The 26861-nt window shown below is 45.3% G+C and overlaps 4 protein-coding genes across 11 annotated transcripts; 1 reads left to right on the forward strand and 3 right to left on the reverse strand.

Annotated features, from left to right (window-relative positions):
* Nucleotides 1-44: 44 nt before the first annotated feature.
* Nucleotides 45-6213, reverse strand: zgc:77375 (uncharacterized protein LOC402927 homolog). Its single transcript, XM_044123336.1, has 9 exons — nt 5181-6213; nt 4817-5008; nt 4631-4743; nt 3846-3939; nt 3359-3392; nt 2261-2435; nt 2008-2184; nt 1022-1187; nt 45-736 (listed from the first exon to the last, which is right to left on the reverse strand). Exons 1-9 carry the CDS (start codon nt 5235-5237, stop codon nt 554-556), a joined length of 1191 nt encoding a protein of 396 aa, XP_043979271.1. The 5' UTR covers nt 5238-6213; the 3' UTR covers nt 45-553.
* A 107-nt stretch (nt 6214-6320) lies between these two features.
* isy1 (ISY1 splicing factor homolog) lies at nt 6321-13962 on the reverse strand. Of its 2 annotated transcripts, none has more exons than XM_044123340.1 (12): nt 13766-13962; nt 11614-11718; nt 11318-11340; nt 11032-11083; nt 10894-10959; nt 10687-10729; nt 10497-10609; nt 8162-8279; nt 7963-8085; nt 6781-6881; nt 6591-6677; nt 6321-6522 (listed from the first exon to the last, which is right to left on the reverse strand). In XM_044123340.1, exons 2-12 carry the CDS (start codon nt 11614-11616, stop codon nt 6415-6417), a joined length of 837 nt encoding a protein of 278 aa, XP_043979275.1. In that variant the 5' UTR covers nt 11617-11718; nt 13766-13962; the 3' UTR covers nt 6321-6414. The 2 variants fall into 2 exon arrangements, with proteins under 2 accessions (XP_043979275.1, XP_043979274.1); XM_044123339.1 differs by having other exon boundaries at nt 11614-11721.
* LOC122834669 (pyruvate dehydrogenase [acetyl-transferring]-phosphatase 1, mitochondrial-like) lies at nt 12422-23397 on the forward strand. 5 transcript variants are annotated; one of them, XR_006371230.1, is made up of 8 exons: nt 12422-12942; nt 15446-15658; nt 15724-16137; nt 16567-16667; nt 17283-17851; nt 18081-18667; nt 23102-23180; nt 23269-23397. XR_006371230.1 is itself a non-coding variant. In XM_044123331.1 (7 exons), exons 2-7 carry the CDS (start codon nt 15470-15472, stop codon nt 20738-20740), a joined length of 1530 nt encoding a protein of 509 aa, XP_043979266.1. In that variant the 5' UTR covers nt 12422-12942; nt 15446-15469; the 3' UTR covers nt 20741-20811. The 5 variants fall into 5 exon arrangements, 2 of the variants coding, with proteins under 2 accessions (XP_043979266.1, XP_043979265.1); XR_006371229.1 differs by having other exon boundaries at nt 23102-23339; XR_006371231.1 differs by lacking the exons at nt 23102-23180; nt 23269-23397 and adding an exon at nt 20704-20824.
* On the reverse strand, nt 19281-26735 carry LOC122834670 (RNA-binding protein 39-like). 3 transcript variants are annotated; one of them, XM_044123334.1, is made up of 15 exons: nt 26506-26735; nt 25614-25674; nt 25469-25518; nt 24539-24715; nt 24336-24389; nt 23348-23465; nt 22466-22618; nt 22214-22357; nt 21392-21457; nt 21081-21282; nt 20916-21002; nt 20728-20839; nt 20062-20167; nt 19859-19937; nt 19281-19779 (listed from the first exon to the last, which is right to left on the reverse strand). In XM_044123334.1, exons 2-15 carry the CDS (start codon nt 25665-25667, stop codon nt 19676-19678), a joined length of 1506 nt encoding a protein of 501 aa, XP_043979269.1. In that variant the 5' UTR covers nt 25668-25674; nt 26506-26735; the 3' UTR covers nt 19281-19675. The 3 variants fall into 3 exon arrangements, with proteins under 3 accessions (XP_043979269.1, XP_043979267.1, XP_043979270.1); XM_044123332.1 differs by having other exon boundaries at nt 25614-25677; XM_044123335.1 differs by lacking the exons at nt 19281-19779; nt 19859-19937 and having other exon boundaries at nt 20062-20186; nt 25614-25677.
* Nucleotides 26736-26861: the final 126 nt, after the last annotated feature.

The raw sequence follows: 26861 nt of genomic DNA on the forward strand, positions 1-26861 counted from the left end.
AAGGTCTATTAAATGATCTGAAAAACAAAATGTATAGCTTCACATTTTAAATTCAATAAGATTTTATTTAATGCAAATTCAATTCATTTTGACTTGTTCATGACATCATTGCAGTAAACTGTTACATTTTTCTAAAATTATAAATAGAATGATCTAAACATTTGCTATGACCTTTGGTCCTGTAGAGACACACCTGCTCAGGTAATGTCTCACCTGCTTGGACTCAATATGAAAACAACAAGGTTGAGAAAAAGTTTAACAGTTTATTTTAGTTTTCTGATGTTCACAGTAACAAAATGAATTCACACAGGTCTAGACTCACAAGTACTGCTAGCTTAGCTTTACCTGTTCTGCTATTAAAAAAAAAATGTAAAGATCACTTGTACAGCTTCAGACGGTTTGAGGTTTGAGATCCACCTGCAGAGCTCTACTCATATAAAACTGAGACAGTCCCCACAGGTAGGAGATAATAGGCCAGGTGTAATCCAATTGTCCAGTCTGAACCACATGTTAGATGTTAGATGTTGAGACGGTCAGTCGGAGGACAGGTGCGTCAGGTGTTGGAACTCTCCTGCTGCAGCATCAGGTCCACAGCGGCCTCCACATCCTCTACCATGTGACTCGGTTCCACCAGGTCTGGCTCCACTTTCGGGTCGTTCTGACCGTGGACCATCGCCTCTGAGACATTCTGGTCACCAGGCAGTGGAGAATGAGGGTTATACACACCTGTGCACACCTGGAGACAGGTAGAGGATCATTATAGCAACAACGAGTCAAAATAAGGTCATTTATAGAGAAGCAATGTCTGCTGAGGTTGTGGACCTGTAAAAACCTAGGTACGCTAAGAGGAGGAAAGATCCTGTAAGGTCTGGCAAAGTAAGGTACATTATGGTAAGGCAAAAGATTTAAATGTTAAACGTACTTGTACTACTTCATTAAAATCCATGTTGTATACACAGCCACCCCAGCTGTAAACCTTAAAGAATCCCAACAAAATTTTCAAAAAGCAGTCTCTACCCACCAGGATGGAGCGGCACTGAGCTGCAAAGGCAACTTCCTCCACCACCGGTACCGGGTTACCGGTTCCCTGGGCCACCAGTTTGGTGTCGCTCATCATGTCTGCGTGGTGCTTGGCCAGGTAGCGGTTATAAAGATTGGCACCATAGATGTCCGTCATCAGGTTGTCTCTAGACAACAGGAACAGTGTCTAGTTTCTTTTTAAAAAGTCCTCTAGAGCAGTGGTCCCCAACCACCGGGTCACGGAACGGTACCGGTCCGTGGACCAATTGGTACCGGGCTGCGCAAGAAATAATTAAATAGGTCTGTTCTATGTATTGAGTCTGGAGGAGCTTTTATTTTGAAAATCCTAAACTGGATGTTGTTGGTTACGTCTTGCACGCCAAGATGCAGCAGAATGAGTAAGAAACAACGGCATCGGTCCCGATCTTTATGGCGTGCAGGAGAACACAGTCCGCAGAAGATTTACGAAGGGTTGACCGGTCCGCTCTACTAAAAAGGTTGGGGACCACTGCACTAGAGAGTGTTGTTACTGAACATTAATCAGTTTAGTGGAATATTTTACAGAAGCTCTAAAGCCAGGAACACCAACCATCTCCATCTTCCAAGTTCTACAAAGGCAGCAGTTGCTTCAGAGAGGAAGACAGAATGCTTGGTTACCTGAAAGTGTTGAGGGAACAGGTGGATCAGTCACATGGTGCACAGGTTTGGTCATTCAACAGCACAGGCAGTTAGACAGCCTTACAGACAGAAAGACAGCGTCACAGACTCGGGGTTTCAGAACATGACACAGAAACTTTGGTTTCATTCAGGATTCAGATGAAGACTAAGACTGAAACACAGTTATCAACAGGGTAATAGGTGGTACATCATAGGATACAGTTACCAAGTCTTTGGTTTGGTTAGGCGCATTGAGGGATGAGCAACAGAGGCAAATGAGACAGATCCAGAGACAGACTCAGAGACATGTTAAGAGATGGGTGTGGATACCCAACAGCATAGATGGTGGACAGCTTGTGGTTCTGGTTCTGCTGGCGCAGCAGCTGCTCAGCGTACTGGTACGTGAGCAGACTGGGTTTCCCCAGCACTGCCTCATACTCCAGCCTCCGACCGGTCAACTTCCTGTAGATGGACTCCAGACAGAGCAGGAACATCCCGTGACCGAACCTGAAGCAACACATCAGGGTCACCAATGGCTGGACGCCCTCCAGCCCCGCCCACATCTGAAAGGAGTGGCTGTTACCGTGGTGACGGGGCTTCAGCCATCCACAACAGGTCCATGTTGCAGGCAAGAACGGGCATCTGTGCCGATAGCTGAGTGTCATACACACACCCGGGTCTACCGTTGGTTAGCAGCACATCAATGATTAGCTGCAGGTTGGTCTCCCATCTGATTGGCTCCCCAAACAGGATGATTGCTACGGCAACACAAGGGAAGACAGTTTCAAACAAAATGGCAACGAAAAGCTGCTCTTGGCCTTTCCACTGGGAAAGAAGTATGCTCTCATAAATCCATCACACCCTCAAGGCACAACGCTATCTGGGGTCTAAAGCCGCGTCACTAGCGCCCCTGGTGGTTCACAGATGAAACAGCAGCAAGCTGAGAAATTCCTGCCACGAAAGTTGATTCAGTTGAGAAATATTCTTCTTGAACAGTAGAAGAATATGACCTCAGACAAATAATCTGTTTAGACATTCGTCAGACCTGGGCTACTGTAACCTCATTAGCTGGTGGCTAACCTTGTTAGGTGTCACATGGTCAGTTCCTTCTGTCCCAGAAACATGTAGTTGCTTCGTTTCAGTGTAAAGCCACTATAATGTTGAATGAGTTTCAGTTTTCTTTTGTTGGCGTTCGCTAGCTTGGCTTTTGGCTGACGCGTTTCTGTTCCACAAACATCTTTTATTTGAAGAAGTACTTACAAAATTCACACGAAGTCTGATGAACGACCAACTTTACTTCTCTTTGGGTAGATATCACAAAACAATTCCTCAATCTTGCACAGCATTCCACATGTCAGAAAACCGTGTAGAACCAAGTTAAACACGTCACATTCAATTTACTTTCAGATCTACCGACACAGCAATTTTCATATATTTTCAAGTATGTCCACTAGGTTGCGCTTTTCTACAAATACATAGTAATAGAGAATCTTATGGTTAAGAAAATATCTACGGCATATACAATAATAAACAATGTTACAAACTGACATTTCTGGCTCTTACACCACAAATCTGTATTTTCTGATCAAACGTTCAGCTAAAGGTGCTGTTGGGTTTTCAGAGGTGATGGTGAACCGAAGAGGAGAAATTAAACCTGAAATTCTGCGCTTTCTTGTGTTACCTTGCATCTGCGGGAGGATCCTTGAAGAACTGGGCTGAAACAAACAAAACAACAAAAATATATCAGGAGGCACACTTCCTGTGTATCAGTAACTAAGCAGTGGAGACACCAAAATATACAAAACTGTCTGAGATGGTCGTTTTCTCCACTTTAGCCACCAGATGGCAGCACATATCAGAGACTACCCCTTTAAAAACATGTCTAAGATATTCAGCGGACACTTTTGGAAATAGTGTTTTATCGATCAACTATAAAAATCATCATGAAACAGGACATACATTAACTGTATGTTAATATATACATACACTTAATGTATGTATATATTAACATACATTAATATACACATATTACCGTAATGTATATATTACATTATATACATTAGTATGTATATAATGTAATATACATACAGAGCTCGGATTCTGTAGTGCGAGCAGACTGGCTAACCCGAGCAGGTTCTACAGAACTGCTCGGGTTAGCCAGGACTCACAGTGCTGGTGGGTCTCCTGCTGTGATCCACCATGTCCAGCAGAGGGTGCTGTTCTGAGAGCTCCTCCACGGTTACGACCTTCTGGAAACCCAAACTGAGAAATACCCAGTTAAGAGTCCAAAACATTAGGTTCGGAACAATATCTGGTCACCAAACATCTCCAAGTTCTCATCAGAGTTCTGATCCGTGTGTTACTGCAAAGTCTTAAAGGGGCAGTATTATGTGTTTTCAAGGGACACAGTGCCATTTTATAGCATAATCAAATAACTGTTACCTTTAGTTGTTATAAAAATACTAAATATATAAAATATGACTCAAAAAATTTGACTTTCTGATTTAATGTCTTGAAATTGGGCCTCTGTCTCTTTTAAAACTCCTGCTTTTTCTGAAGCTCTGCCTTCTGGAAGTCATTCCATCATGGCCCTTGTATTAACCCTTTAACGTTTTTACCAGCGTTGCTCTGAGCAGCAGCTCCTATAATAAGCTCAGCTAATTGCTGCTGGCTAGTCTGAAGGAGCTGAGGGGGGAGAGAAGCTGCATCTCAAAGGCGGGGCTATTTCCACCCAGGTGTTTTGCAGCTGAATGGTCGCTATGGAGACGAAGGAATTTCTCAAACATTGTAGAAAGATCAAAACAGTTGATTTGACACCTACTGCCCCTTGAAAGTATTGTAGTCTCAACTCACTCAGCCACAACAAATGAAAGAAAAATGGCTCAATGGGTAACTGTAAAGCTAACAGGTGAGCCAGCAGGTGACCCACTGGCAGGTGACAGGGGAAGGATACGAGTGGGCGATCTGGGTCACTGGTCCCTGTCCGGACACCAGAACACATTTATCATGGAACGTCTCCATCAAGTGCAGAGGGCTGTGCGACAGAACCACCTGCTCAGGTGCGATCTGCAGAGGAAGCACATGGCTTGTTTTGATCCAATCACACAGCAGCAGCAGCCTTTAAGCCCCTCCTCTCTACCTGCACGTCCAGCAGATGAGACAGCTGCTGCGCCTTGTGGTGTCTCAGACAACTTCCTGCATTGGTGACAAAAACAACAGGAAACAGAAAGTTCTGGTTCTGGTCCATGAGCTTCCTGAGGGCGCGCCGAGCAGCCGGGATCACGGATCCACCGCGCAGGAGGACGCCATCGACATCAAAGAGGACGCCCACCTGACGGCCGGACAGGTGGGAGACAGGTGAGGTTGGCAGGACAGACCAGTTAAACACCAAAAAGAAGGAATGAATGAATGTAAGCAATCAATAAAGGAAGGACTCCAGAAGGAAGTGGAAAAGAAATGAAGGAAGGAATGAGGAAGCGGACAGAGGACTGTGTCCCGCTGACCTTTCTCACAGTGGACGCCTGGCGAACCAGCTGCAGCCTGAAACCTCGGCTCCACATCCCGCCGGTCTGACCTCAGAGCAGCTGCTGCTGCTGCTTTAAAACCACAGGGCTGTGATGTCACTGGGGTGGGCTAAATGATGATATCATGGATGATGGGAGATCTCCCATTGGTTAAAGCCAGGTGACTCAAAGGTTCCCTCTGTTCCTCAGCTTTAAATTGATGCTCCTCAACTTAAGAAGATGTTCCTTAGATTCAGACTTACGTTCCTTTGCTTCACTCTCTGAAATGTTAAATTATTTGAGGCCAACAGCTTAACGCCTGGAACTTTATCGCCCCCTTCAGGCAGTCAGAGGAATAGCAGGACCGAGGTTGGTAGCGGTTCCTCAGGTTCTCTTCTTCATCAGCAGCTTCAGAAACATTTTTGTTTTGTAATTTCTGTAAATCAAAACCTGCAGGCTGATACTGAGCATCTTTGGACATCTCCATAGGGTTCTGGTTCTGATGAGATGAGGATGGGTCTTCTGTCTGGAAACAGAACCTAATTACTTGGTTCTGATCGTTCTGGGTCAGACTGTCTGCATCCACAACCAGAACTCCTGGAGCTGTAAATGAATAGCAGCTGACTGCAGTTGTGTCCTCACATGAGGACACGTGCAGCATGCGCTCCCTAATCAGCCAATCACATGCTGCAGAGTGATGCCTCTAATCAACCAATCAGAAGCTGGGAACACTGGGACAACGACGCTCTTCTGTCTGGCAGAACCGGTTCAGTTGGTTCAGAACTGGTGTGACATGGCAATAAATTCATATCTGATATCTACTGTAATGGCTGGCAGTACCTATATATATCACAATGTGTTTTCAGTATCAAATTTATAATGGAAGTAAAAAAAAGCACAAAATGACGTCAGCGCCGCGACTCGGCCATTTTAGCTTTGGACAACCAAGAGCCATAAGCTGCTGTGTGGGAAACGACACCAGCAATTACAAACACAGATACAACAACCAAAGGCTTTACCACAAGATGAGAGGCCAAGGTATTTAAGCCCCCCTACATGTGACTCAATTGGTTCTGGTTCTGTCCACCAGATGACCCAAGTTTCACCATCAAATCAGAACCAAACAAACACACAAAGAGCTGAGCTTTTAAAAGTTTAATGAGAAAACAAAAAAACATCGTACAAAACTGAATATTTACACAGACAGGTGAGAACCAGCTGGATCAGAACCGGGTCAAAGTCCCAGCAGAGTTCTGGCCTCCTGGCTTTGAGCCTGAAGCGTCTCGCTGGCGTAGCGCTGCAGGAGCTCCATCTTCTTCCTCCGGACCAGCGCCTCCTCCACCTGAGACAGACGGGTCCGGTCAGAACCGGAACCCAGATCAGAACCTCTGAATGGACCGGGGGTCTCACCTCTTTCTGAGATGGAACCGGAACATGAGCGATGAAGCCAACTCCTTCCTCTCCCTCCATCTCCTCCCGATTTTCCTCTTCCTCCACCTGGCCAGGCAAGCAAAACAAACGCACCTTAATCCTCCAGAACCAGGAGGAGAACTGCCATCAGAACCTCATGGCCCATTCTGATTGGCCGGCTGAGGTTTACCTCTTCGTTATGGACGGTGTAGATGCTCTCCTCCTCCTCTTCCTCCTGCTGAATGCGTGACTCCTTCTCTGTCCTCCACTTCTGCACCGCCTCCGACACGGCTGCAAAACATAAAACACAAAATATAAAAATACAAAACATAAAACACAAAAATACAAAACATAAAAACATAAAACACAAAACATAAAATATAAAAATACAAAACTTAAAAACATAAAATATAAAAATACAAAACTTAAAAACATAAAATATAAAAATACAAAACATAAAACATAAAATATAAAAATACAAAACATAAAACATAAAATATAAAAATACAAAACATAAAACATAAAATATAAAAATACAAAACATAAAACATAAAATATAAAAATACAAAACATAAAACACAAAAATACAAAACATAAAAACATAAAACACAAAACATAAAATATAAAAATACAAAACTTAAAAACATAAAATATAAAAATACAAAACATAAAACATAAAATATAAAAATACAAAACATAAAACACATGCACCAGATTATGTAAGGAGGAAACACTAAAGGGCTGAGTCATGTGGTAAAAATTTTTTTAATACCAGATCAGATTTTTTTTTTTTATTCTTGCTTTCTTTGCTAAAAAAAATAAATAACAAATGACAGAAAATGTTTTCAAGAAGTGTTTTTTATTTGAATCGTGTCTTTTGTGAGTTGGATGAAGGAGTATTGAGGCCATAATACTGGAATTTCAGTTTAATTACAGAATAAAGACGCAATTTTACCAGAAGAACGTCTTAAAATTAAGAGAGAAAAAACGTTGATAGTTGTCAGGTTCTGACATGAGCAGATCAATTCATCTGGTTCTGTCTGAAACCCAATCGGTTACTGTTACAAAGTCCTGCTGCAGAAAATGAATTGACAGGTTACATGATGGTCAACATTCCTTAATTTAGTTTTTGTCCTTTTTCATGTTATATTAGGATTTTATTCTCCTACCATTACGACTTTCTGTTATTCATGACTAAATAAAGGAAAAGGAGCCTGGCTCTAATAAATAGAAGCTGTAAAACTCATACAAGATGGCTGCTCTGGGTGATGACATCGCTCTGAACTATGGAAACACAAGAAATTTGCAATTTTCCAAAATTTAGATCTTCAAAAACCAAAGATTGAATTCCCTTCCCCCTGCGACCTTTCACCTTTCCTCTCGTACTCGGCCTCCAGCGGCAGCAGCACGCCGTCGTCTTCGTCCCGGTAGCCGTAGTACTCTGCGTCCACGTCCTTCATCAGCTCCCCCCTCGTCTTCCTCTGGGCCGGGGTGGCTGTGGGTCAGGCGACCGGTCAGAATCGATCGATGTTACCATGGAAACGGAGAGCGGCAGCAGTGGCGATACGTACGGTCGGTCTCAAACAGCTCTCTGACCCCAGGAAGGTCTCTGGCAGCGCCAAAATATTTGTAGCCGCGGTTCCCCGGAACCTCCTTCCCCTCGTGATCCAACATCCTCGGCCCGAACCGCTGCAGCAGAACCAGCAGGAGGTCCGATTTAGAAAGCCAGTCAGCAATTAGAAAACAACAAACTAACTTAACAGTCAAACGTCACCATCAAAATGCTGGTCAATGTTTAATTTATTATTATTTGTCTCTAACCAGGTGGCTCTTATTGTTTTGGTTGGTTTCTGCAGTTTTATGGAAGTTTGTTCCAAAAAATGTTTTGTGCGGTGCACAGAACCTGATTGCAGAACTAGAACCCGAGAGGTCTGGGAGGTTGGTCCAGCAGCAGCAGATCTTTAACCCATTCAGTGATTTATAAACTACCAGCAGTAGTTTAAAGTCTCTCAGTGAAGGAATGTAGAACTAGATGGTGTAGAACTGGGTGGTGTCTCCATCCTCCTGGTTCTAGTCAGAACTCCAGCAGCAGCGTTCTGGACCGTTGGGTTGTCAATCAGACCTGTGAAGACGCTGCTGCAGGATTCAAAGCCACTAAAGAGAAACTAAAGCCTGGATGAGTTTCTCTGGTCTGAGACTTTAGTCCTTGGTTCTGGAAACCTGGGCCGGTTCTAGAAAGCCCAATTTGGAACCGGATTTCTGGTTTCCAACTGGAAGAACTGAATCTGTGCGTTGACTCTAGATCTATGACTCTAGATTGTTCCTCTTAATAACTTCAGTTTCTGCTCAGTGGAGAAAGGTTTGGCACCTCCACACATTTATGTTCTAAGAATCTGTTCAGTGATTGGATGGTTCAGAGTCACCTGGTGACATCATAACGTAGAGTTTTGTATCATCTGTGTTGTCATGGTAACTAATCTTGTTATTTCTTACAACCTGAGCTAGTGGGAGCTAGGGGTTGAACGACTACATATTTTTTAAGGTCGACTACATCATGATAATAGTCGAGTCGATGTTGACTAGTCGCGGTGACGTCATACTGACTTAAGCGCAAAAACCCTTCACAACTACTTGGAGGCTTTATTAGCTATTTTCACGGCAAATATTGACCCCCCCCCCCCCCACACACACACACACACACACACACACACACACACACACTCCCCTTCTCCTGCTTTTACTAAGTCTATTATGGAGAATTAAAAGAGCAATAAACAGATCATTCTTGTGAGCAGCGGGGAAAAGTTTGTTGCACAAAGTCGGGTCTGACTTTTTTTTTTCTAAACACCGGCTGATGCTGATGATCTCTGGATAGTTACTATAGGAGTCAAATTATCACACTGACTACATGGTGCTTTTGGAACATCACAAGCCAAACTTGTTATGAACGGATCCCGTTTGGTTACAGCTGAATTCAACGAAACCACCTGCTTCTCCTCCGCCCGATGCGCGGCAAGAAGCTCTGCTGACTCAGCAGATTGAACGATTTAAGATATTTTCTAGTCAACGTCAACATGATAAAAGTCGAGTCGATGTCGAGTTGTCTAGTCGTTGTGATGTCATAGCAACGCAAGACGCAAACTTTGGAGTAACGTAGCCTACAGGCTTTATTACCCGTTTTCACGGAAAAATACGGCATTTACACAGAACAGCAACAAGTGAAACAACAAAACATCGGGATAGTTTATGATAAATAATAAGTTGCTGGGAAACCAACATTCAAAAGGAAACGCACATCTTTTAGATGGCATTACCACAGATCTTTATTTAATCAGCAACATAACATCATAATGTATTAGTTAGATCGTCGTGACAAAGACATTCGCGAGCCGCTAAGTGACATCCTTAGTGGGAAGGGGGCGAGTTTTAGACGGCTCGTGTTTTGTAGTTGACTGCAGCTGCAACTCCATCTCCTTTTAAAAACACTGTAAAACCACAAATATGCATCCATCTACATATCATTTAAACTAATGTATTAACTTATTTTTCTTGTGTCTTGTGACGTATACTGTGCTGTCAGATCAGCACAGGCTGTCACCACCGGCAATCACATGACTGCGACTAGTCGACATGAAATGTAAAAACTCGCGAGATGTCCTAGAGTCGACTAGTCGACTAGTCGACTAGTCGACTAATTGGTTCAACCCCTAGTGGGAGCATGTAGATATTGAACGTTAGGAGCCCCAGTATTGAGCCTTGTGGAACCCCGAATGTGACGATGAGAAGTTACCTACTGACACAAGGAGGAGCTTAATTGATTCATCCTTTCTCACTCAGCACTTCATCAACCCATCAGACCAGCTGAGGCCTGGTCTCCATGGCAACCATCAATAATAAAGACGTTACCCTGTAGTCGGGTCCGCCCAGCTCCTTGATCCGGACCTCCCAGTGACCTTTCTCCCGCAGCAGCTTGTTGATCTCATCGTTCAGATCCCGGATCCGGAACTCCCCAAGACCAGCTGAAAGAGAGGTCAAAGGTCAAAGATCAGTGAAAGAGAGAGCTGGGTCAGAACCAGGCAGAGAGGCTCAAACTTACCATTCTGGATCTGAGCGACCTTCTTGGAGATTTCACTGATGATCTGAAACAGAAAGTACAACTGGTACCACAGAGTACTACATGATACTGCACAGTACTAGAGAGTACTGGACAGTTCAGAGTCACCTGAAGACACTAGAGTTACTACCGAATACTACAGAGTTAATACCGAATACTACAGAGTTAATACCAGGGTTCTGTTGGTACCTGTCGTCTCCATTTCTCAGCCTTTGGAAGTTCGCTGCACTCTGAAGCCAGAAAGGGTCTCCTCTCCTGTAGGGAGACGGGTCAGAGTCAGACAGACGGGTCCAAAACAGAACCAAGAAGAACCAAACAGAACCAGACCTTGACTTTCCCCTCCTCCAACTGAGCCTGCCTGAAGCGGGCCAGAGCCGTCCTGAAAGACAGAGCAGAGGGAGAAGGTAACCCATGGGAAGCAGAGCTGGTTCGGACAGGAGGACGGGTTCTGGGCAGATGGGTCGTAAAAGTCCGAATCAGCTGCTTTAGAGAACCGATTCAAGGTTCCAAACTGTTTTTCGGGAACGTTCCTCATCTGGGTCTGTTTAATATAATCTCTGTTTGACAGGTGAGCAGAACCGGATGGCGGGTTCGGACAGAACCTGTTACTCACATGGCCTTCTCAGCGTTCCTCGCCTGCAAACAGAACCAGAACACACCGATTATCCAACTTCATACCAGTGACTGGTTCTGACTAGCTGCCTAACCGGACCGCTCTGATTTAAATGGTTAACAGCGGTCCGGTTTTCTACAACAGAACCGAATCATAAGCAAACAATATTGAACCCGCTGGAGCCGCTGTACTCCCAGTAGAGCGGCTCCAGAGCGGACCGGTTCTCTGGAACAGAACCGGATCATATCCAAGCAATAAACAGACCAGTCCGGAACCAGAACCGCTGAAAGCCTCACCATGACTGCAGTTGTGGTCCAACGATGATGGAGCTGAAACAACGCGCAGCAGCAAACAGTTCCGCTACTTCCGGTTTCCGGTCAGAGCGGTTGCCCCGCCGCCCCCTGCTGGAGAGAAGCTTTACTGCAGCTTATTTCACAGAAAATTAAACTTGGAATGGACTTTATTTGCATTTTAAATCCATTTTTAGTTTATATAATTTAAAAGGTCATAGAGGTAAAATTATATTAATATTCTATAGATAAGTAGCAAGCAAACAATAAAATTAAAGAGAGATCAGCCTAATTTAGAACCAGTTTCCCCTTGGAGAGAATCAGAACCGCTTCAGATCCACTGGGTTGGTTCTGGAAAGAGCTGGGGATCTTCTTAGTGCTGATTCATGTTCTTCTACCTCCCATGAAGTCCAGTAAGATAAGCTCTGCTGTTTGGACCAGGCAGAGAGTGGAGTCCACTTAGAGCCGAACCTGCTATTGAGAAGAACTTGAATATGAAAAATGGTTCTGATCTGAGGCAGCAGCTCTTTTACTACATTCATAATCTCAGATCAACTTTCTGCTGTCACTTTAAACTCCAGGTTTAAAGGTGTTGGACTTCATTCATTTCTGTCTCTGTGCTCCAACAGGTCCGTTTGCCAGTTTTAGAACCCGACCAGAACCTCTGAGTGTAAATTACTTTGGGAAGTAATGAGATTTGGCTTTATATGAAAACAAACTTTAATGCTGAAAAAGGATCACGTTACAAGCCATACATGTCATCCAAATGGATCAGAACCAGAGTTACATTCACCGTCCAGCGCCGGCCCGCTGAGCTCAGCTGATGGATGGAACCAGGTGAGGCAAAGCCTGTAGCATTTAGCTTTTTATTCTTCTCTGCAGTCTGTTCCCTCCCTGAAGGCCAGTCTAATCAGGTTCAGTCTGTTTATGTACGACTGCCGGCAGTCACACTTAAACAAGGTTATGTCAGCTGCAGTGTGTGCATGTTAGCAGATAGAAGAGGCTAAGATAGAGGCTAAGATAGAGTCTATTACAAAAGCAAACCTCTTGCTCTCTGATATGTTCAGCTTTCAAGTAAACGCTCAGATTAAATCAGACCTGGAACAGACTCATGGAGGCAGCAGCTCCTGCAGACCTGCAGGTGGTTTATGGATGACTGATTAGTGACATAAATAATGCCAAAGGTTACCTGCAGGAAACAGGAAGTGACCTGCTGCAACAGTTCTGATGAAGGACAGAAGCATAAAAACGGTCTTTGTTTTCACTGAAGCATGAAAACGATAGTTTTATTCTGAAGAAGCGGCTGATCTCCAGAGACTGACTGAACAGTTCCAGGTGAGTGAAGAAATGCAGATCCAATTCGGCTGCCTGAGACATTCAGATTATTATTTTGGCTTCCAGAACAGAAGAAGTTGAGCAGTAAATGTCTTTTACTTTGGAAATACAGTGCAGATTAGGAATGATTTTGTTGGGATATGAGTCAGGTTTCTTCACCATCCAAGGGACAAATGAGCAGAAACGGTTCCACAGGTAAGTGAGGAATAAATGAACGCAGCTGGAGGGAAGAACAACCTGAAGGCAGAATTTGACTGGGTCTGACTTTATGCTCCTCCCATCCAGGGTGTTTATTTGTCTAGAAAGTCCAGTTTGGTTGTGGAAGTGTGAACAGTAATTGACCTCTGACCTCTGGTCCTCCAAATCTCAGTCTGGGTTGGTTGAAGTGAACTCTGGTTCACTTCTTGGCACACATGAACGCCAAACAGACTGAGACCGCTCCAAAAGCAGGAAGTGGATTACAGTGCAGGGCATTCTGGGTAAATACAACCAAAGCTAACAAGCTAGCCCAGCGTTAGCAACAGAAATGTTTTTAGCCAAAGACTAAAGAGAAATCCTCCAACCACTAAAATCTGACACCTCCATTTTGTTTCCGTTTGACGAAGACAAAAGTTGCGCTCAGTGTCTTCTTCGTTGGTTTTTTCGTGTTGTTTCCTTCAGTGGTTCTTGGTGCAGAGCCACATTGACCTAGGTTGTTTAGATGTGCAGTAAACGAAACAAACCTAATACACAACCCTAAGGTTTTCCCTTAGGAATCAGACCTTTTAATCCACTGAGATCTGTCACTTGAAGGAACCACAATACTGCTACCCAGCTAGCTTACTCTGTCCTCCAGCTCTTGGTTTAAATCAGGGTTTCTGATCTTCAGGTTCCTCCTGAGCAGCCTGAATTTCATCCCAGTCTCTGCTGCCGTCTACGGTCCTATAGTCACTCCATGGCAGATGAGTTCCTCTCATGAGTCTATGTTAGGGGTGGGCAACTCCAGGCCTGGAGGTTTGGTCTCCTGCAACCTTTAGATGTTTCTCTACTTCAACACACCTGAGTCAAATAATGAGGTCATTAGCAGGACTCTAGAGCAGTGTTTCCCAATTCCAGTCCTCGGTGCCCCCCTGCTCTGCATGTTTGAGATGTGCCTCTATACCAGAACAGCAGATTCAAATGATTGCATGACATCTTCTGCAGCCACCAAATACTGCAGGAGCCTGTTAATCACCCAAAGATTCAATCCAGGTGTGGCAGAAGGGAAACACCTAAAACATGCAGGCAGGGGTCTGAGGACTGGAATTGGAAAACACTGCTCTAGAGAAACTGACTGATTCAGGTTGTTGGACCAGGGAGACTCTAAGAGCTGCAGGACACTGACCCTCCAGGACCAGGACTGCCCACCCCTGGTCTATGTGATTCTGCCATCGCTTGTATTATGGACTGAGCAGTAAAAGTAGTCAGATACAGGTTTAAATCCATAAAAAATAGTTTTTTAATTAACCTAAAAAAGAAATAATAAAAATTGACAAAGTTGGGCCCATAAAAGAGGTCAAAGTAACAGAATTCAACTCAAACAGAAACCTATCTAAAATGAGACAAAAGGGAAATTTAAATACTGGCTGACCAGGCCACATAGAAGACACAAAGAGGAAAACACACAAAACCCCAACTGAAACTATATAAGAAATCTCCATCCCCCTTCATGCGGAGAAGTGTTGAGTCTCCACAGGCTCCTCCCCTTCTCCACAGGCTCCTCCCCTTCTCCACCTCTTTATTTCCCTGAAGACTGCAGCAGCCGGCACTGAGGCAACTCAAAACATTCAAAGCTTAAATCAAATTAAACATATAACAGAATAAATGATAATGTACGCACTTATTCCAGAATACAGTGTTAAATGATATGTTGCATCTAAGCAAAAAACCAGTTACTCTGTAAATTAAGCCATATATTTAAAGAAACAAAATATCAGCATGGTGAGATTGACTGTGAGCTATTGTGTGTGGTGTGATTGAATGCTTCCAGATTTGTCTGGCTGTAACTGCAGCCATCAATCCTCGATGGTGTTTCCATCAGTGTAGGAGCCATTTATCCTAAAATATAAAATCCAAATAATTTAGCCTAAAATATAGGATTTTAGCCACTACAATCAGGTCAATGTATTTTCTGACTATTCCAAATGTTTCAGGATAGGCTGTCAGTCTGGGACCTGGTTTGTAAGAACAATACAGGGTGAGGAACCAGTAGACCTGTATGAAGGTGCAAAATAATCTAGAAGCCAAGATGTTCAGGTGAGAGGAAGAGGAACCTGGAGGTAGAAACTGGTGTAGTCTGGTTTTAATTTTCAAACCGTTGTGACTTTATGTGATCAACAATTGCAATGGACTGCTGTAGATGGCAGTACCTTCAATTATTTACAATAAAACAGAGGAAATTAACTCCGTTAGCATTAATATTCACCGAGTTCCTCCAAAACATCCTGCTGTAGTCCATCAGCTGATCTTCCTTCTACTTCTCCAGGTTCTTCTGGTTCTGGAAGCGATTATGCTTCGAAGAAGCGGAGCCAAGACTAGAAGATGCTGGTTGGAGATCCGGCAATCTCGCTATCTGTCCTTCGCTCCAGCACCACCTGAACTCCATAGATTGCATTACCCAGCAAGCACCAGGAGCAGACTGTGCCAGGCGGGCCAGGAGACGGGCCAGCTGAGTGATCAGATCAACAGAATCTTAAAGGTGAGACGGATCCAATATTCAGAGGTTCTGCTGCTGGTTCCATCACATTGTTCCTTTCTTACCAGGCCAACGAACACAGCCACATCAGGCCCAGAGGCCCTGCATCCCATGGAGTGCTGGGTTTCCATAGCAACACACTTCCCTCTAACCACCCCAGTGAGGATCGACGGAGTAGCGCCACCTGCCTGCTGGGGCGGGGCGGGGTTCTGTTCGGTGTGTTTGACGGCCACGCAGGTCCGTCATGTGCTCAGGCCATCAGCCAGAGGCTCTTCTACTACTTCACTGTGGCCATGCTGCCACTGAGAACCCTGCAGGAACTGGACCGGGCTGTGGAGGAGGACCGGGCGGTACCACCGCTGTTGGAGTGGCACAAACACCCCCAGGATCACAGCAGCCCCGATGGCGGGGCCATCTCCTTCCACAGCCTCAGGAACTACTGGCAGGAGAGGCTGCGTGAGGATGAGAAAGAGGACAACGAGGTAACCAGCTGTTGTTAGATCGTTAACAGGAAGGTGATTCAGGACAGGGAGACTGTCACAGTTTTGACCATAAACCTACACCTACTGCTGGGAAGGTACAGTTACCTGATGGTACTAATCCAGAGTCTATAGTGAACTTACCTAAAATGGTTGGAGGTCCTGAGATGTACACTAGATGGCGCTACCAGGTCTGAGTCAAGTTGAAGTTGTTTCATCCTCTATCTTTAAGACCATAGGAGAGACTGGTCAATGGGGGTTAGGGTTCTGGCCAAGGCTGGGACAGTCCAGAACAGGTAACCTTACTCCTAACCTGGAGACAGCAAGACTCTTCATTACCCAAAGACTGCACCAGATCTTAGTCAGGCTCTGCCTCTTCTGCCAGGTTTCATATATGATAATATTTCCTGTTTCTGCTCCGACTGGCTGCAGGATGATGGCAGAGTGACATCAGCGCTGATGGACGCGTTCAGACGTCTAGACTATGATGTGTCTGTGGAGGCTCAGGTCCACCTGTCCCTGTCCTCTCCCAGGTCTGTATGTCATCAGAGACTCTGTGATGTCATACATCAATTAATGTCTTTAAGTGCTCAGTAAAAGTTTTGCTGCTGATTATTGGATGAGTCCAGAGTGATAGCCCAATCCCCAGACAGCACTGAAAGCTTTGTCCTTGAGCAAGGCACTAACTGGTTCCTGGTTCTTCTCGTTAACGTAGTTCCTCTCTAGGTACAGATTTGGGTTTAGAATTTTTCGCCTGCTGCTCAGGTCTTCCCAGGGTTCAGACGTCCAACACTTGGGGCAATTGTGGCAATGGAAGTTGAAGTTTCCCCTGCAATTCGTGGGTCATGGATTTGAGCTACAGTCCCATCCATGTCCATCGTTTTATCCTTGGGGAAGATGTTTCACCCACCTTACCTGCTGATGGTGATCAGAAGGGCCAGTACCACAATATAGCAGGCTTGTGGCTACAATCCAGTAGCTTGCCATCATCAACATGTGAATGGCAATGAGTGATTTCATTGTAAAGCATCTTTGTGTGTGCTAAAAAGCACTACAGAAGTCTGATGTTATTTCATGTTTTTGGATTAGAAAACAAGCTCATCTCCATTTTTTCCTGTCACAATAACTTTTCTTCTTTACGTCCACAGACGGGTGTCCATACCTGGGGAAGGCTTTTGTCTGTCCTCTCCCCTCCGGGTGGCGCTGTCAGGCTCCACAGCTTGTGTTGTTCATGTTTCCAACGGCGTCCTGCATGTGGCCAACCTGGGGGACAGTCGGGCAGTCCTTGGAGTCCAAGAAGGGGATGGGCGCTGGTCGGCACTGAGCCTCACCAACGACCACACTGCCAGGAACCCTGAAGAGGTACAGAGGATTCTGCGGGAGCACCCAGTTTCGGAGAGGAAGACGGTGGTCCGTCATGACAGGCTGCTGGGCCTGCTGCTACCCTTCAGGGCTTTTGGAAACGTTCGGTTCAAATGGAGCCCGGAGATGCTCAGTCGACTTTATGACACACGACCAGATGTTCTGTCTGCCGTCAGCGAGTCGGTGCGGACTCTGCCGCCTCATTACCTGACCCCGCCCTACCTGAGCGCTCAACCTGAGGTCACGCGACACCTCATGAAGCCTGTAGACAAGTTTCTGGTCCTGGCAACGGATGGACTGTGGGAGCTCATGCACCGGCAGACAGTGGTCCAGCTGGTTGGAGACCATGTGGCAGGTCAGGCGACATCTGGACCGCTTTGCTTTAATGTTCTGGGTGATCCGATGGGAGTTTTATTCTGTTGAGCAGAAAGTTCCCTCACCAGGGATCTACAATGATAGTTCTACTGCAGTCACAAGCTATAGATGATGCTGAAGCTGCTCTTCATACCTTTAACCACCAGAGGCCGCCACAGAGAACTGTGTTAAAAGGCTTTGAGTTAAGTTCTGGTTCTGGTCTTGTTCAGGTCTTCAGCAGCAGAGGCCCATCGTCCCCAGCGCTGATACCACCCTGGGCAGCCTGCAGCGCCTCCTGCTGGAGCGGAGGGGCCGAGTCCAGTCAGTCATGGAGGACCAGAACGTGGCCACCCATCTGCTGCGCCACGCCCTGGGTGACGACGGGTACGGATCTGTGGACCAGAACCGCTTGGCCCGAATGCTGAGTCTGCCAGCAGATCTTGCTCGGAGGTACCGTGATGACATCACAATCACCGTGATCCACCTGAACGACCTCTGAGGTCAGATAAAGGTTCCTGTTGTTCAAAGAACTAAACTCACTTAATTTTGATGAACTGGACCAGCAGGGTTCTGATGGACACATCTGCAGTCAGTAGCAGTATCAGAACCAGTGACGGATGTCATATGCTTGTTATTAGTCTGCTTTTATCAAACTCCAGTTCACTAGTTTAGAAAGTCCAGTTCAGTTGGTGAGGTGTGAATGCTAAGCTAACTCTGGACTGACTAGAAACCTCGGTCTGGGTTTGGTTGAATGCATATGTGAACGCCAGAGACTGCTCCAACCCCAAGACCTGGACTACAGCACAGAGAATTCTGGGTAAATACAACCAAGCTAAACATGCTAGCCTAGCACTAGCAGGAGAAATGGCTCTTTAGTTGAAGATTAAAGAGAAATCCTCCAATCACTAAAATCTAACGCCTCCATTTTAGTTTCCATTTGGTGAAGAAGGAAGTTACTCTCAGTGTCTTTCTCAATGTTGAGGTTTTGTTTCCAATCTAATTGAGTTTACCAGGCTATCGTGTGTAAACAGCATGAAACGAGTAGGACCACACCGTAGACATCGGATTAGGGCTTGTAGGTTAGCGCTCTGCTTCCCTCTAGTGGTCAGAACATGAGCTGACCACTCGTGTTCTGACAATGATGCTGTCAGGTTCAACATCAGATCATCACCTGGACAGTCAGGTATGAACCAGTCCTGACTGGGAGGACTGGGCCACCCAGTCTGCTGCAGAACCGGAAGTCAGAAGAAGACCTCATCCTGCTGGAGAACAAACCTTTACGGCTCCCCCTGCTGGTGGCGTCTTTGAGTCAAACTGTTGAAATAAAACTTTCTGTGAACGGAAATTAATTTGAGTTTAAATGATCTCCAGTTGTTTTAGTGGGAGGTCCTTCCTCGGCTTCCAGCCAATCAGGAGCCAGAAACATTTCAGAGAGACATGAAAATAATTTTTAATCAATAATTTTACAAAATCAAATTTGCTTTAGAAAAACACTTAAATACTAAACCGGTTAAACCCAACCAATCAACTGACAGCTTGTCGTTCCCTGGTCCCCCACACGGCTCACAGAGCCAATAGTTGGAGTTCGGGGGCGGGGCCACAGAGAGATCTCACCAACGAAACTAAGGAATTAGGAAGTTGATGGTGCTGCATCACGTGATCATGTGACCAGTGTTTGGAAGCAACCAATGGGAAGAGAGTTGGTTGTTTATGTCTGGAAGAAAACAAAGAGCGCCCTCTGCTGGCAGTCAAACTGGTCCAATGGGATTTCAGGGTTTAAAAAGAAGGCGGGATCTATCGTCCAATCAGAAGTCGGTGTTGTTGATCACCGCCTGGCCGGGGGAACCAGCAGCTGCGTGGCAGTGGCAGACTCTGGGAACAGGTTGTGGTAGGTGGGCAGGGGGACGTACGCCGCTGTGATCATTTTACCTGGAAAGACAGGTGAGATCACGTCAGTCAGAGCCGCTCTCTGATTGGTCCGCAGCGGTCATATGACAGCAGGTCTTACCTCCAAAGTACCTGCCGTGCAGAGCGTTAACGGCGGCCATGGCAGACGGGATGGATGGGCACTTCACATAAACGTTCCCCTGAAAGACAGAGGTCAGAGATCCTCCACCTGTCAGGATGGCTCACTACACGCTGTTTCATTGTTATGAAAAACGAGCTTCTCTTATTTCAAACCATTAGAAAGGTCAAAGGTCAGAGGCGTACCTCAGCTGAGTTCTTGTCGACGTAGATGTGGACGACTCCTCCGTGTTTGTTGCACTCCTCGATGACGTCGTGCTGGATGTCCAGCTCCCAGCCCGGCACGTTCTCACTGAAACACAACACACACTCTGTCACACACAGACACACACACACACTCAGCTGGAGCACAGGGTTCATCACTTCCTGTTCACTCACTTCATCACTTCCTGTCAGCTCTGAGCTGGGACCAGTAAGGATGGAGATCTGGGGTCTTGGGTATAAACGTTTTACGTATAACTTCAGTTAGCTTAGCGTTAGCAGAGTCATATTCTGAGCTAAAGGTTTGGATTTGTTACATTTTCCTGTCTTGTATTTGTCTTTCTTCGTCAAAGTTTTAAAAAATTGTGCATTTCAATGGAAATACTGTTTTTACATCGCGAGTCTCCTGGTCCTAACCGGCTGTTACTGCAGGTGGAAAAGAAGAAGAAAACAGGAAGTGGTATGAGGATGACGCCGTGTTTCCTATTGATTTATTGGGTGAACAAACTTATTCACATGTGATCTTAATTTAATTTCTTATTTAATGGAAATACCACAATGCAGAGTTGTGTTTTTCGACGTTTGCGGAATATGAAAAGCTTTGCGTTCATTTGCAGTTATCTCCAGTCTGATCACCAGGTGTGCCCTCACCTGTTGGGGTTGAACATGTTGGACAGCTGGAAGCAGTGAGTGGCGAGTGGCTGAGACGGCAGGTTCAGCGCCGGAGTGCTCATGTTCATGGTCAGAGGTGGATTCATGGCAGCTGGAACACAGACAGGTGAGCAACTGAGAGGAGATGGAGGAACAGCTGCAAATCAGCTGACTGGTGATGCGTTTACCTGACACGGCCGCCAGCGCGCCGATGGCGATGGCGCCGCTCATCTGCAGCGCCTGCTGAGCGGCAGGAGGGATCTGCAGGCCGGTACCTGTCCACACACACACACAGTTGAGCCTTTAAGGTGGGGGCGGAGTCACACCAGGAGTGAGAGGGGACGTGGCCTCACCTTCAGCCAGCCGGGCCATCAGCTGCAGCCGCCCCGTGGTTCCCAGGTCCACGCCGGACCGGTCCAGCTCATCGTTGTCCAGGAAGGAGGAAGCGGCGGCGTCAGTCCGCTCGGTCACATGACCCACCTTCATGGGCCGGCCCGCCAGCTCGAAGCCGTTCAGCTGCTCCAGCGCCTTCTTAGCGCACTCCGCGTCTGAAAACTGACAACAGAGAACCGCTGCACCACAGGTGGCTAATGCTTACAGGCTAATGCTAACGGGCTAAAGATGTCACCAGGTTCTGATCTACTGATGCTGAGGAGGAACTCACCGTGATGAAGCCGAAGCCTTTAGATCGGCCCGTCTCGCTGTCCATCATCAGCTGGATGTTTTCAATCTGAGCAACAAAAACAGGAAGGCTGTTCTCACCACAGCTGATCGATCAGATTAATCAGCTACTGAAATAACTAACTTAATAATTGATTAATCACCAAGTGGAGCATACTGATCCTACAAAGGACTAGTATGTTAGTATTAGCTTTAAGAAACCAAAACTGGACACAAATATAAACAGTTTTCATTTAAGATAAAATAACCTTCTTGCTTGTAAATTTATTCTACCCAAAACTAACGGAGTTTCAGTTTTATGACAAAAAACAAATAAAAGTAGATAAGATATAGGAGCTTATTTTAAGTCAATAACTTATTAATCTGTCAACGTCACTAGAACTTTGTATCAATATTAAGGAATTATTGGCTAATATATTTTACTGATAAATTATTTGTTAGTTTTGGGTCATTTCTAGTTTTCTTTTCTCTTTTTTTAAGTGTTTGTTGGCTCTAGGAGCTTTTATTTGAAAGCAGTTCGACAGGAAAGAGGGCAATGTGAGAGGGAGAAGACATGCGGCAAACGTCACCAGGCCGGGAATCGAACCTGCAACCACCGCCATGACGTCTAAGGCCTCAATACGTGGGTCGTGCTTTGACCCTGTGCCACGCAGCGCCCCCATTTCAAGTTGGCATCAGAAACTACCAAAAATCCTTGATAAGATTTTGTGTTTTAGCAGTGTTGATTACAATAATCATTAGCTGCAGTCATAGTTCACTCCTAGATGGAGGTGTGTGTGTGTGTGTGTGTGTGTGTGTGTCCCACCCGTCCAAACGGCTCAAAGATCCCTCTCAGCATCTCCTCTGTGATGTTGAAGTGCAGTGAGCCGACGTAGAGCCGCATCGGGCCAAACGTTCCCTTCTGAAGGCTGTTGGCTGCAGCAGCGGCAGCAGCTCGGTTCTTCTCTGCCTACACACACACACACACACACACACACACACACACACACACACACACCGGTTCAGCCTCCCCCAGCACCCTGAGCTGAGTCGCCATGTGTCCAGGTGTGTGAGGTACCTGTGAGGCCTGGACGATGATGGGAACTCCCAGCAGCCTCTGACCCGTCAGGCCGATGGCCAGAGGAACCGAACTGGCCTCCACAAACTCAATGTAGGCGATGCCCTTTGACCTCCGTGAGTTCCTGTCAGAGATCATCCTCACATCCCGAACCTGAGGGGTGGGAGGTAGGCAGGCGTTACCATGGTAACCATTGAGCCAGGCACCGCGCGTCGCCGAACTGACGGCATCTCTCATGTGAACCCGGCTAACACAGAGGTCAAAGGTCACCAGACAAATGAAAGTTGTGGTTCTGAATCTAAGCTCGGATGCAAGCTGGATGACTTTGGTGATTTTAACATTTCATAAAACTAAAATGTTTTAAATTTAAAGTTTTATTATTTAAAGTTTATTGATCTCTGAGGATGAGTTCCTGTATTATCATCCCAATATTATTATATTACTTGAAAATAGTCTCAATATAAAACGATCATTCTTTATTGCAATAACGTCTGGAACAATTTATCTTTCAGGAAAATGTGATGTTTTGACATTGATAATAATTGATTAGTTTTTGTTTTAAACATGTGAAACAGCCAACCCGCTGGCAGGACGTTTCCCGTTTCATCCACTTTTCACAGTTTTTTTGTTTTTCAGCAGTTATGAGGTGCAGTGGAGAAACTGGAAACTGCTGCTGCGCCGGTTACCCAGTGGGTTGTTGCTAAGTAACCAGAAAGTGAGCAAGTCGATTGGTTCCACTAATCTAGCTTTGCTTAGCATATCGCCTGAGCAGCTAACGTCTTTCCCCTGCCTACATTTCCCAGAATGCTGTGCAGTTCTGTCTCAGAACTATTGTGATTCCAGCAGAACCTTGTGATGCGCTTCCTGGTCAGGTGACCCCACCTTCCCCACAGCAGAGAAGAACTCCTCCAGGTCGCGGGGTCGTATCCGGGCCGCCAGCTGCATGCAGAACACGGTGCGGGCGTCCCGCTCCTCTGGGGTCAGGTTGTCCAACGGCAGCCTGAGGACAACGGGACGGTCAGCAAACACATCCTGACCCACAATCAATCAATCAATCAAATGATAAACTAAAATTAGCTCAATTTATATTCTGATGTTTCACATGTTTTATGAGTGATTTTGTTTACAGAGTCTTTAATTATTTGTTTTATTTATGGTTTTAGTTGTTTGTCTTTTCTTATTTATTAATTTTGTTTGTTTTTCATTTTGGACATTAAAAATATCTTCTAGTTGCAGATTTAAGTGTTCCTTACAAAGTTAAAATTTATTGGTATTTGAAAGAGATTTTTCACTCTTTAAATTTAAAAAAATGCATAAAAATTATTCACTAAACAAATACAAAAAAGGTCTGATTATGATTATTTTCTTTTTCAAGTTTGTATGTTTTAGAATAATATAAAAAGTTTGTGCTTCCACTTTATTTGATCTACACTGTGATCTTGTGTTTGTCCATTTCTGGACCAGTTTACTCAGGTTTTTGTCAGCGTTGTGTTTTTTCCTTTTCAGACTTCAGTATAGAAATGTTAAAAATAAAATCATATTATATATGGATCAGTATTACCTTAAATGGTCACAAAACAATATCACAATAATTACTGGGGCAATTTGTCATCCAGCTAAGTTTTAAATTGTGACAGAACCTAAAATAAAATCATAATATAACGATGATGCAGGTTCACCCTGTCAAAGAACAATTAATGTTATTTTCAACATTTATCTCTGGAGCCTGAAGATATTTTAAATATCCACTATTAATGAAAACAATACAACAAAAGGAATTATCCATCGATAATCGATTTATCAATTAATCGATGAATTGATTTATTCAGGTCTAAAGGTCAGAAGAACCAGGAGACGCCGTCAGTCTCACCTGGCCGGGCTTTTCTCCTTCCTGATTGGACTCTTGCTCCTCGACCGTCTGCGGCTGAAACACAGTCAGTCAGTCACCAGAACCGGACCAGGTTCTGAAACCTTCAGAACCACGGACCAGGTTTTGGGAAGGTTCTCCTACAGCAACCCCTGATGAAACAAACAGGAAATGACATCACTGAGGGAAACAGAAAGAGGACTCACTGTTTGTGGTGGTCTTTGTAGCGGCCCCCCCGCTCTCGGCTGCGGCTGGGTCTGCGCTCGCGGCTGCGGCTCCTGCGTCGGTCGCGGCTGCGGCTGCCTTTGCGCTCGCGGCTGCGGCTCCTCTTCTTGTCCCGACTGCGGCTTCGCTTCCTGTCTCTGCTGCGGCTGCGCTTCTTCCTGTTGAACCGGCGGCAGCCACTCAGGTCGAGGTAAATACTGACATCACTGCTTTAGTGAACTGTACAGTTCTAACTGCATTAAAGATGCTGCTCAACAAACAGAAAAAGCTGCAACCGCATGAACCACATAAACTCCTAAGCACATAAAAACAAATGCAACAGAAAAATGCTGCAAATAAAAAAAATGCTGCAACCGCAGGAGACGGAAACAGGCAGGAAAATACTGCAATTGAAGTAAAAACAGCAAGTATAAAATGTTGAAAACTTGTTCTGCTCAACAGAAGTCCTCCCAACCACTAGGGGGAGTGGATCGCAAACCCCTGGGACCAAAGCCTCAGAAAAGACCAGAAAAACGATGGAGGAAGAAAGAAAACTTGTGTCACATGTCATGTCTTTTACAATATTATAGAACATATTTATGTATCTAATATTACCAACTCCACACTCCCCCTAGAGGTCTGGAAGACTTCCACTTTGAAGCATTTTATACTCACTGTTGTGTAATTTATTTGCAGAACTTTCCTCCTTTGTTTGCATTTCCTGTGGTTTTTTTCTTAAATATATCTTATTTTGTGCTCAGTTTTTCATATCAAATGCTCTTTCCTGTTACAGATGTGTGCCTTGTTATACAGGCATTCTTGAATATTCAATAAAAGAAAAAAACAAAAACAAAACAATCAAAAGCCCTGCAGTTTCTTCGGTATATGTAACATCTGTTATTTCTTTATCATTCCTGGTCAGCAGGTCTTACCTCTTGCTGCGCTCCTCCTGTCCTTCAGGGCTCTGGTTCTTACCGTCCTCCTGACAGACATACAAATTATTAATAGCACATGAACATTCTGCAGAACCAGAACCAGAACCTGGCTCCACATCTGGGGAATCCAGGCGAGTCTCACCTTTCTGAATGGAGCCTCCAGCATCGCCTCGATGTCCAGGTCGTCCGCCATCATGCTGCTGCTGCTGCGCGCACACACACACACACACACACACACACACACACACACAGTACACCTGTAGATCAGTGTGTTTAGCAGATGATGCAGCTGAATCATCATCAACCTGGTCTGGATTTATAAACTGAACCAGAACCAGAACCAAACAAGCAGCTCTTGTTATGTTTACATGGTGCCACTGAGTTGAGGCTTGGTTCTGATCTGTGGACGGATCCAAACTAACCGAACCAAGAGCAGACATGATGATGATTTGGAGAACCGACCCTCTGCATGTCAGGCAGGTAAGCACCGGTCTCTGCTGAACTCTGAGGATCCGAACTGGGTTTCTGGAAAGTCTGGTTCTGATCAGAGTTCGGTGTTTTGCGATCGTATGTCCAACTACCGTGCTGGTTCTATTCAGAACCTTCTGTTTTATGGTTTTACATTTACTAACACACTCATGAACTGGATCAGCACCAGACTGGAAGAATCGCCATAACCTTTGACTAATCACTGGTTCCGGCTCTTCTAGAGCCAGTTATCAGGACTTTGGGTCTGGATTCTCATGGTTTGGATCGGACAGCCAAAGGGTCTCGTTTTTTTAAAGTACTTCGACCGGATCAGAACTCGGGGACTTTGATCTGGCTCAGCTAACAGCTAGCAGCTACCGGATAGCCGTTAACAGCCGCGGGCTGCGGTGCTGGTGGCTCCGGGCTGTGCGCATGCTCAGCCGGATCGGAAGCTACAGAGCTCCAACGCTAACAGCAGCTAGCAGCTAAGTAACAGCGAGGCAGGCCGCTCCAGGCGGATGGCCGGCCAGAGGAAGGCTCTCAGCGGCAGCAGGATGTAGATTTACCTGGGTACAGAGCAGCTCGGTGGGATGTGAGCGGCTAAATGTGTGTCCTCTGTCCGGAGAAAGGGATCCTGTGTCCGGGGGTTCGCGCTTCACTCCTGGCGCTGCTTTAAATGGCAACCACAGGAGTTATCGCGAGACTTCTATAATACGAGATCAAAACACAGCTTAATATTTGAATTCAGTTCTTGATATCGGCTATATATTTCTCTAGGTAGAGATTAAACTGATCAATAACTAGGATATAAATTTAAACTGAAACAAGTTCAGTTCTTCTCTGCGTGGTTCTGATTCGGTTCTGGACGGACAACGTCTGCACTAAAGTTTTACATCAAGAGCAACAAACAGGACAAAAAGAC

This window comes from Gambusia affinis, linkage group LG07, assembly GCF_019740435.1.
Source record: "Gambusia affinis linkage group LG07, SWU_Gaff_1.0, whole genome shotgun sequence".
Lineage (NCBI taxonomy): Eukaryota > Metazoa > Chordata > Actinopteri > Cyprinodontiformes > Poeciliidae > Gambusia > Gambusia affinis.